General features: G+C 35.2%; 1 protein-coding gene across 1 annotated transcript; it reads left to right on the top strand.

Annotated features, from left to right (window-relative positions):
• The first annotated feature begins 7,798 nt into the window (after positions 1–7,798).
• LOC145819965 (uncharacterized) lies at positions 7,799–10,160 on the top strand. Its single transcript, XM_082914084.1, has 4 exons — positions 7,799–7,889; positions 7,973–8,198; positions 8,298–9,294; positions 9,386–10,160. The coding sequence occupies exons 3-4, from the start codon at positions 8,914–8,916 to the stop codon at positions 9,965–9,967; spliced, it is 963 nt and encodes a 320-aa protein (XP_082770210.1). The 5' UTR covers positions 7,799–7,889; positions 7,973–8,198; positions 8,298–8,913; the 3' UTR covers positions 9,968–10,160.
• The last annotated feature ends 1,145 nt before the right edge of the window (positions 10,161–11,305 follow it).

The following is an 11,305-nucleotide window of genomic DNA, read 5'->3' as shown; positions in this document are numbered from 1 at the left end:
AAGTCGTCCATCGAAAGTGCTCATGACATCTCTTCGAAACCAAATCCGAAGAGTTGGATTACTAAGAAATTAGTTTGGCATTTTAATTAGCCATTAGTGTCTATAAAATGATATTTCAATGAATACATATAACATCACAACTATTTATCCTTTGAAAAGAGGTTTAACAATCTTCACATGTTCTTAATAACATGCTTCGAAGTGTCTTGGGACATATTTCGAAGGTAACCACAAAACCAAATGATGATAGTTTTATAGATCAACTAATAACCATATTTTTGGCCCAATATATTGCAATAACAAAATATTATTTGTTAGTCATTCCATCAAAGTCAAAGTTTGATGTGATCCACAAATCCAAAATAGATTTTGAACAACAAAAGTCATGGTATAGTATGACCATAAAAATTCATACTTTTTGATATTTTGAAAAATGTTAAAAATTTTGAATTCATGAATAGTGGCTTGTTAATTATTCTTGATCATGTTTGGTTTAAAAACATGACTTTCGCCAAATTGATTTTCATAATTATTTGGTAAAGTGGGCTGTTTTTTCATGTTAGCCATTAATGGCTTATGAAAATCCCCCATAGGTATGTTATTTTCATGACTTAACTCTCTAAAAATTAGTTTTTGGACCCTCCAAGCCATGCATGGAATATCATTCTTAGTCAAATTTGGCTCAAGAACATACTCTTTCATTATATTAATTTCATAATTTAGCTCTTTAAAAATGGGCTCTTGAACCCCTCGAGCTATTGATGAAATCAACTCTTTGTTTTTACTATTTTTAACCATGAAAAAATTCTGAAAAAATTCACCAATTCCGGCCATTAAAGCCTCAGTTAAAGACTTGGTAGTAAGAGTTGATAACTCATCATTCCATTAGGGAATTTTCATATCAAGTTAATGAATTACTCCAATTAAATGTTGTATTTTTTCTTCTGCCAAACAATATTGTAATGGATAAAAGTTTGTTTTATCAAGAAATGGATATCTTCTTGAAAATCCAAAAATTTTTGTTTACACCAAAAGATTTCATCTAGGCTATTTAGAATGGACGAATCCAATTTATTTTTCATTTCTTACACTTGACGTCCCACTGGGCGTGCCAAAAATATATGTTGGCTTTTTTGACTTTCGAAGGTTAATACTGTAAATTTAAGCATGTCAGCAAGGATCAATTAGTCCTTACAAAATTTATAATTGCCAACCAATTATCAAACGATTGTGTTGAAATTTTTTCAGCCTCAATGAAGAGGACTTTTATTGATAGCTTGTTTAGAAAAAGATTACGAATAATAACACGTAAATATAATTCAGAAATTGAATTTCATTAAGCAAATAAAAACTTACAATGAAGTTACAATGACCCAGCCTTGACGAGGTTCACAACAATAAACTACTGAAAAACTACTCCTAGGAAATAAAGTGCAGTACAATATAGGAATTGAAGTACTGAAAATATAAAGAACTGGAAATGTAAAACTAGAAAGAAAATGAATTAATAAACTGGTTTTTGGATTTGAGTTTGGGGGCCTTTCTGTTTAGCCTTCTCTGCTATTTATACTTTTTAGTGGTAACTGTTGAAGTGGCCTTCTAACCGTGGAAATACACTTCCACGATCTCTGGCCATGACTTTGCTCAACTAGCTCCCACTACACCACTTTTGCATTTAAGCTTCCTTTTTGGATTTGAATTTGAATTGTAGGTAACCGTTGGGATACGTCATCTCCTGCCTCTTGACTATTCCGATGCCATGCAGATCGGATACTACCAATACGAGCTGTCACATGTCTGTCTTTGATTAGAGATTTGCATTAATTCCCCCATTGCCCTTTAGGTGCCACGTGTCACTCTGCGATTGGCTTTTACAAATTATACAACCAACATTACCCTCTGTACCAATATACCTAATACTTGGTGATATTAGTGGACTAGTGCATTCTACCCACGTTCTAGGACGTGCATGGACTCTGAATATTTTGGAAGTGTAACCGTTTTTCAAACAATGAAGCAGTGAACATCATTAAATCCTTACTTTGCACTTCCATTCTCTGAGTAGACGAAAAGACTGGTACATCTCCAATGGCCAATCACAACTTCTCTTACATTGATCGAGCATACGAGGAGTCTTTCGAAGATGATTACAGGCCTCGAAAGAACCTTAATGCATTTATTGGCTACGCTTATCTGCTTCCATTTATACAAGTCATGAAAGCTTTTGCAAATTACTAACCTTTAGAAAACAAACCTTTGGACCAAACATTTGCAGAAATGGATCTTGGAAGCGCCTCTTTTGCCCCACCACTCTTCGCATGGGACAAAACTGTTTCTTCTTCCTCCAAGTCCACTGGCTGGGAAAGTTGGTCAATACCTGCTGAACCCCAATTAAGGGAGCGGATTCATCGTCGATTTGTTGAATTCGATCCCCTTTCTGTTTCTCTTTCTACTCGGAGCTCAATGGTTTATCCATATATACTCATTGATCACCAACACAGTCTGGAGGACAACTTGCTTGTGGCGTGGTACATGTCTTCCATGCCAATGAAGATAATGTGGGAAACTCTTCATCCAGATGACGCACATGGATTTAATCCGTCATTCTTGGCTCAGAAGACAAAACTTTGCTTTTCTGACTGACTCGAATGCGTGAATGACCCCTAGTTCCCCTCTTCATTCGGGATGGATCCCTCTGTACCTCCTCTCCCTCAGAATCCTCATTGGATGAAGGAATTGAAACTTATTCTCTTCGAGAATTAGTTTTTTCATTCCTACCAACCTTTAGCTCTTCCAACTACATTTGAGTGATACAAAGCTCAGCTTCTGCTTGCTGTCTTCTCTCACTTGCCTTTCAATGCTCTTGGAGACGAGATTCCTCTTAAGAACTTCCAATGGGCTTGTGATGTTATGACTTGAGGTCATGTTCTCAACCCTATTGCCCAGACAGAGCTTCAAGCATTTTCGGATCAACTTTCACTCCTTCATTGGTACAAAATTTATTTGGCCACCAGTGACTCTTTGGACGAAATCACAACCAATCGAATTCAGACTCAGTACGAAGCAAAGAACCTTATTAAAGAATATGATAACTTCAAGAATAAGGATTCAGCGTACTGGGATGATTTAAATATGGATGAAATGGGGCAAGGCTTGAAAGAGATAGAGTTTGAGGTGAAAGCTGAACAGTTTTTTCACCAAATAAGAGCATACCAGCTGCAACAACCTAGCTTTGATAGGATAGAAAATAAAATAAAGAAAGAATATAAGTTCATTGAACATTGCTGGGTTAAATTTAATGAACTTGTTACTTTTTCTATTCCCTATTATTATGAAATCAAACTCGTAGCCAAGTAGGCCATTCTAATGCAATTACTTATATATTAATAAAACTAGGGGTTTTCTCCCCCTATTTCCCTATTTGGCATGATCTGGTTTTATGTTCCAATTGCATGCTTGTGACCACTTTATTCACATAATTCAAATAAAATCACAGCTTCGAATTAACCAATTTTTGCTTCGAAACCTGGTTTGAACATCTCCAAAGTATGGAATACTTGAAGCCTGGTTTGAATATCTCCAAAGTATGGAATACATATGACAATTTTACTTTAGGTCTTTTCATTCTAATCGCATGGTCAACATAATCTAACAGTTTTAAATTAACCAACCTTTGTATCAAAGTTACTTTTAAAAGTAACAATGCTTCTTCCCAAAAAAAGGGTTTATTTTGACAGAAAATCCAAAAATGAATTTTTCATGTTCAGGTAAGTCTTTTTGGATTTTGATCCTTTACTTGACTTGATATTGGCTTTGCTATTTTGAAGTCTAAAACATCAAATAAGAATCAAATTCCAGCTGCAGAATACTTCAAATTCACCTCGAAGGATTTTATTTTTTACAGAAAATCTAAGAGTAAGCCCTCAATTCCTTCGAAGCAGATCAAACCCAGACATTCTTGAATTCTTAGGCATAAAACGTGCTTCGAAGTCAACTATCTATTCTCGAAGCACTAGCTGGATGTTTGACATCTGGCTTTGGAGCCAAATCCTGGCTTCGAAGCCAAATATCTGTTTTCAAAGCCAATCTGAGTATTTGAGATACATTTCTCTCCCAAACAATCACCCTTAAGAGAAACTTTTCATGTTGTACTTTCAGGACTCCTTTGAATTTTAAGACAAAGGCTTAAACTCATATGGGTCTCAAAATCAATCAAACAATTATCTCGGGTCTTTTTGCCCGTTTAGGCTGATTGGGCATTTTTCGAACAAAAAGGTTTAAAAACCCTTTCTCTTTGCGCTTTTAACTTACTTGCTCGCCCAAAACACAAACCCTTCATTTCTATTACTCTCTCCTCCTCTAAGGCCTTATTTGGGAACAACCTATTTTAGTAACTTTTTGGCTTTTTACAAAAAAGATGTGCAGAAAAGTAGAGAGAGTGATGTGACAATTTATAGTGACTTTTGGGTTTTTGGCTAAAATAGAAGGTTGCCAAACGAGACCTTACTCATTTTCTCAGCTTCTTTCTCCGAAAACTTCTACTAATGGCTTCTTCCTTCTTGAAAGTACCAGTTGTGGAGCGTGTGAGCCCATCCGTAGCTTTGAAGAGGATTATCGCTGAAGAATGTGAGAAGTACAAAGCTGGCGAACAAAGTGCTATTGATGGACGCATTTTCATTTCCCGTCGACACGAGCAACGAGAATATGTGCTTGGGCCCATTTTTAAGGAGGCCCCTGCTCAGGTTCCTACTTTATACTCGCGTTTGGAGGATCATTGCCTCCTCTATGAAGGTGGTCTTAATTGGGGAAGCTAGAGGATGAACCGACCCCATCGTTGCTGGCTTATAGTAAGGCCAGAATGGGAGGAATGGTACGATCGAGTTATTTCTGCCAGGATATTGGATCTGTAGGAACTTTGCATCTTCGACGCCTTTTAACTATCCAAGTTCACTATTTCTGAGGATCCATTTTTAATACCTGCTGCTCTTTGTTTTTGGAACTCTGCTTTTAATTTCTTCCAATTTAGATGTGGTATGATGGCCATTACTGTCTTTGACATCTGCCATCTTTTAGGGTTATCTCCTATTGGCACTTCCTTTGGTCCAAACTATAATGACCTTAACGTCTCTTTTTCTATTCCCCCTCTGAACTCATCCTATAGTGACTTTGTCAAATTTGAGAACAAAAAGGAAGGTCCTGTAACTGATAGGGAACTCTTTTCTTTTTTATTGTATTGGCTTTGTAAATTTCTCTTTCGTACCTCTTCTCAGAGGATTATGCATGAGTTTGCCCCTCTCGCTAAAGCTTTTGTTTTGCATAAAAAAGTAGCTTTAGCTTTATATGTTTTGGGTTATGTCTACAGAACTTGCTCCCAATTTTATGAAAAACCCATGAATGCCAATCAAGGAGGCCTATTTTGGATACTCTAACTCTGGCTTTTTGTATACTTTACTGACTTACACTCTAAGGCCCCGTTTGTTTTGGGGGATTAGAGGGGGATTGGGATTAGGTTAACTGTGGGTCCCACTTAATACCCTGTTTGTTTATAGAGATGAGGGACGGATTGATAAGCCGAACGGCTTCATAAAGGCCTTGCAGAGGGGATTCACAGTCTGCCCCTGATGTTGGTATTCAAAGCTAGTCCGTTGGTATTAAGGAGTGTGATTACTTCTTTACCCATGTTGCCCTAGCACTAACTCATCAGAGTAGCAGCAGCAAAAGGAAGAGGCAACAGAAGCTCTTCTTCTTCTTCAGATTCCCAATCTCGTACAGCAAGCTCTCTCCAAAAGCTCTTCTTCTTCTTCTTCAGATTTTCAATCTTGTTGGTGTTGCAGGTGAGAAAAGCTAATTAATTTATTAATCTTGTTGGTGTTTAATTAATCTTCAGATTTTCTGTTCTCAGTTTAATTAATTAATCTTGTTGGTGTTTGGTGTTTCAATCTTGTTCTCAGTTTAATTAATTAATTAATTTATTTCTTTTATTTAGTTCGATTTAGTTCATCGTTGCTTGGATCTAAACTTGCATTCATCTGTGGCTTTTATATGTTCTGTATAATAGATACTTGCATGCTTGGGTATATGTCAGATTGGGTTTTGAGTTTTACGAACAATTTTGTAAAAGCAAAGGCAAAGAGGGCCAAATTAGATGCTCAGGTGAGAGAGTATGAGAGTTGTGTTTGTTTATAAACGTCTTGATAAATATGACAGAAGGATCTGATATAAAACTCTCTTCCAAGAAAATTTCACTTTCCTGCAATCAATCATTGCAAAAGGAAATTTTGATAATTTGAAATGGCAACTGCTAGGTGGAAGAAATGGAGGGATGTGAATGATGTAATGGAATGACATATTTTTGAGCAACAATGCTAAGAACCCAAAAAATTTTACCTAAAAAAGTACTTAAAAAAAGTAATAATTGGTCCAAATTCATTCTAAATGCAAATTCCACTACATAAGAGTTGATTCTAAACTATATCATTTTTATCAGTAAATTTCTAGTTAAGTTTACTGGTCCATATGTTCATTAATTTTTTTGTAGTTCAAAGCAACATAGGGTAAATACCTGAGGGATAGGGGAGCTTATCTGGTGTCCAAGGCTCCAAACCATTTTCACAATAAGTCTCCATCTGCTTCTTCAACAAATCCACATCCCTCCATTTCTTCCACCTAGCAGTTGCCATTGCTTCCTCCATAGTATGAACATAATATGGATGTCTAGATAAAGCAGAATTTTTTTAAAGAAAAGGGAACACAATACACCTATAAATTTGAAAACATGTCGAGAGCATTTTGAATACTCCAAAGATACAGTGAGCAATGACAAACCAAATATCCTATCAGCCTTTACGTAAAATGTATGACAGGTTGAAGCCTTTCTTTGTTGCCATTTTCTGACAAATAAGTGCATAAGTTGTCATCTTTAAAAGTCTATGTGCAGTGACTTATTACAACATTTGCTTTTTTATTTTTTATTCACTTTTTCATTATCACTCATTACTTGGTCCCCCTCATCAATTCCTTTTTTTACCCTTTCAACATCTCTTTGCTTAAAAATAATGTTAGAAGTAAAAAAATTAAACATAAAATCATGAATAGACAAAATTTATAAAACTGTTTATCTAAATCATATCTATATTTTTTTATAGGTTTGATTAACGAGTGTCTTAAGGACATTAGTTAATAATATTTAAATTGATTATACATTGAATGTTACACGTATTTCCATACATTATATACAAATATTTTAAGTTTCTTATCAAACTCACTCTACTATGGCTTTTTGGCCGTTACAATCTGTTTTATCATATTAAACACTTTCTATTATCTATTATTTGTTATACTTTTTGCGCTAACTTTAGCTGCTTATTGTTTATTCATTTTTTGTAGATGGATAATAATTATGCCACTAAGAAAAGGAGAAAGGACCTTATAGAGGAATTTGTAGCCCTCCAACATATTGTTTCATCCATTAATTATGCATGTGCTATGTATATAGTGATTTTACATGCTGCATTCAAGAAGAAAGAAATTAGGTTGCAACTACCTAGATCACCTCACCTCTATGGAAAACAAATTGACCATTTGAATAGATTGGTCAATGATGGTGACATAAATTGTCATGACCAACTTCGGATGAATAGGCGTACTTTCATGCTTTTATGTGGGTTGGTGCGAAGTGTTGGATTATCTGATTCAAAGTATGTCGTTTTAGAGGAGCAAGTAGCAATGTTTTTAAATGTGATTGCACATCACACTAAGAACCGCAAAATTAAATTTAATTTCATGCGGAGTGGTCAAACAGGGCTGTGTTGCGCCTCCATGGTCTCCTCCTTAAGAAGCCTGAACCGATAACTGCTAATTGTACAGATGATAGGTGGAGTTGTTTTCAGGTACAATATTTTTACAATTTCGCTTAATTAGCATATTATATTTTTGTATTACCTATATTAATTTTATAAATTTTTTTTTTAAGAATTGTCTTGGTGCTTTAGATGGAACCTATGTTAAGGTTCTTGCCCCTGCAATAGACAAACCAATGTATAGAACAAGAAAGGGAGAAATTGCCACAAATGTATTGGGTGTGTGCTCCCAAGACATGCAATTCATATATGTCTTGCCTGGATGGGAAGGATCTGCTTCTGACTCTAGGGTACTTAGAGATGCTGTCAGTAGACCCAATGGGTTAAAAGTCCCTACTGGTATGATAATTATATATTGTTCTAATTATGGGTACACTATATCTATATTAAACAATTCTTTTGTTATATACATAGTGAAACCATCTTACATAATTACAGGCCACTACTATCTCGTAGATGCGGGTTACACAAATGGGGAGGGTTTTCTTGCACCATATAGAGGACAACGTTACCATCTTTCTACATGGAGAGAAGGGGTGCCCCAACAACTCCACAAGAGTTTTTTAACATGAGGCACTCTTCTGCTCGTAACGTCATTGAGAGGTGTTTTGGACTACTTAAAATGAGGTGGGCAATATTGAGGACTTATTCTTACTTTCCAATCAAGACTCAATTTCGTATTATCACTGCATGTTGCCTTCTCCACAATCTCATACAACATGAAATGCCTATGGATCTTGATGATGATGAGAACGAGGAAATGAATCCTCCTCCTCTAGCTACTTAATTAGGAGATGAAATGATTGATGTAGTTGAAGCATCTGATCAATGGAGTGAATGGAGAACTGCCTTGGTAACCCAAATGTTTAATGAATGGCAAGCAAGCAGAGGTCAATAAATTAGTATTGTATGATGTTTTTTTATGTAATAGTGAGAGTTTATTATGCCATATAATTCGAACCTTATTTGTTTAGTTTTTGTGTGGTATTTGTAACAAATGTTGTGTAAGTTGATTTGTTATTTATGATTGACATGTGTGTTATGATTTAAACTTATGATATACATATATATAGGTATGGATGACACAGGTACCACTAGTTCTCGTAAGAAGGCGAAACCTCGAAGGTTTTGGAATCACCGTGAGGAAGTATTCCTCATTACAACCATGAAGGATGTAATAGCAAGTAATCCCAGGTGGAAGCTTGATAATAATCAGTTTAGGGCAGGCTTCTACAATGAATGTGAGAAGAAGATCTTAAGTGCCTTTCCTGGAACTGATCTTCGAGCCAGTCCCCACATCGACTCGAAGATTAAATTTTGGAGGAAACAATATAATGCTTTGCAAGATATGTTAAACATGAGTGGTTTTGGTTGGAATGATGAACAAAAGATGGTGCTTGTTGATAGTGACGACGTATGGCAGAACTATGTCCGGGTAAATCTCATTTTTATGTTGTTTATTTGTATGTGTATGTACTTATAAATCAATTTGTTCTTTTTTAATAATAACATAATCACTTGTGTAGAGGGTGCCAGATGCAAAAGGGATGCGAAATAGGCCATTCCCATTCTATGAAGATTGGCTTATTCTATTTGGGAAGGATAGGGCGACTGGTGAACTGGCTGAGGATCCTGCTGATGCAGTTGCAGCCATGGAAAAAGAGGATGCCAATGCAACTACAGAAGAAGGAGAACAGTCTCCTGTTGAACAATTTAGTATGAACATGGGTGATACCGATTACTCAATGTCTACTGCAGGTAATGTTCCCAACCGTGCTGACTCAGCTAAAACTGGGAAAAAGCGGGCTCGACCTACTGAGGGGATACCCACTGAACTATCAGAGATGGCAAAAAATCTTGGATCATTCATTGAGAATACTAATACTACGATGGTGGAGGTTGCTCATAGGATAGGATATTCACATGACCTATCCCAACAGAGGAGGTTGGTTAATGTAGAACTTCTGAAGTTGCCAATGAGTAATACTCAAAGATTGATGGCAGCATCTATGATAGTGAAGGATGAAGACAAAGTTGACTTGTTTTTCAGTTTAGATGAGAATGACAAGATGGAGTGGGTTTCTTTGCTATTGAAAGGTCATATTTAAATGTGACATCTACTGTATGATGGTCTTTTTGTTTCCCACATGACTTGTAATATATTATGTGATGCATAAATATTATAGGTTAGGTAGTTTCTGCTGCTACAATACTTTATGATGGTCTTTTTGTTGAGTAAATGTTGCTCCCGTGTTGGGCTGGTTTTTGTAACTTGGTAGTATAAAATCTGCAGTTCATGTATTATTGTTGTTATGCAGCAAGGCTTGGAACTATAAATATTATAGTTCATGTATTATTGTTGTCATAGATCTTACTGCTGTTCACCAATTAAGTAATGCGTTTTGCTCACAGATTTCAAAAGTGTCTGAATAAATTCAAACTCATTGTTTGGAATTGTGTACAGGTTTAAGTAATGCGTTTTGCTCACAGATTGTGTGAATAAATTAAGTAATGCGTTTTGGAATTGTGTGAATAAATTAAGTAATGCATTTTGCTCACAGATTTCTCAGAGTACATGAGTTTTATATTTGTATGGAATTGTGTCACAGGTTTGTAATTAAATTAGAATGGATGTGATTTTATTTATTTAGGTAATTATGACTTTGCACTGCTAACACAAAGTTCATCAGTTTTAAGATTTTTTTTCCCTCAACCATAAAGTTTGTATTCTTTTTCATAACGTTGTGTTTGGTTGGGGGATTTGGAGAGGGATTTGGAAAGGGAAATGGAAAAGGTAGGTGAAATGTGAATAAATTATGCCTATATTTCACATAGTTTCACACACCTTTTCCCTTTCCCTTTCCAAATCCTTCCCCAAATCCCTCAACCAAACACACCATAAGAGATTCTGGCTTTGTGGACCATTTAGTCATTAAATCTGCTGAATGTACAATTTGAAGGGTTCTACAATTTAAGTAGTTCAGGTGTGTGGACCATCAGTTTTAAGATTAATTTATTTCTGTTAAGGTGTGTGTTAAACATATATATATATATATATATATATGTGTGTATATAATAAATAAAATAAATAAATAATTTAGTTTAATAAAAAATTTCAAGTCCAAAATTAAATTTCAAGTCTAAAAAAAAAAAAATACCAACAAGTATAAAAAAAGAGGTATCAAATGGGGTGCAAATTTACTATTTGGGTGGCAAATCTGCTTTGCTATTGGACTCATTAATATTAAAAAAAAATTTTAAAAAAAATTGAATAAATAAATTTGTTGATAATTAGATTCTTGAATATTAAAAAAAAAAAGAATAATAATATTGAGTACAAATTTAATTATTCTTTACTTGGTATAAGTCCAAATTTAATAATATGCAATAAGGGTATTTGTGGAATTTCACATGGTTAATCCCATCCCTATCTCTCAAAACAAACA

This window comes from Camellia sinensis, chromosome 2, assembly GCF_055761805.1.
Source record: "Camellia sinensis isolate YWXY chromosome 2, ASM5576180v1, whole genome shotgun sequence".
Lineage (NCBI taxonomy): Eukaryota > Viridiplantae > Streptophyta > Magnoliopsida > Ericales > Theaceae > Camellia > Camellia sinensis.
The sequence above is the reverse complement of the archived record's forward strand: the minus strand, read 5'-3'. Positions and strand labels throughout refer to the sequence as shown.

Bases quoted from the DNA above. Each gene is read 5' to 3' on its own strand.
- LOC145819965 (XM_082914084.1), top strand. From the start codon at position 8,914: ATGATATACATATATATAGGTATGGATGACACAGGTACCACTAGTTCT. The intron at 9,295-9,385 runs GTAAATCTCATT...TCACTTGTGTAG, and splicing joins TATGGCAGAACTATGTCCGG to AGGGTGCCAGATGCAAAAGG.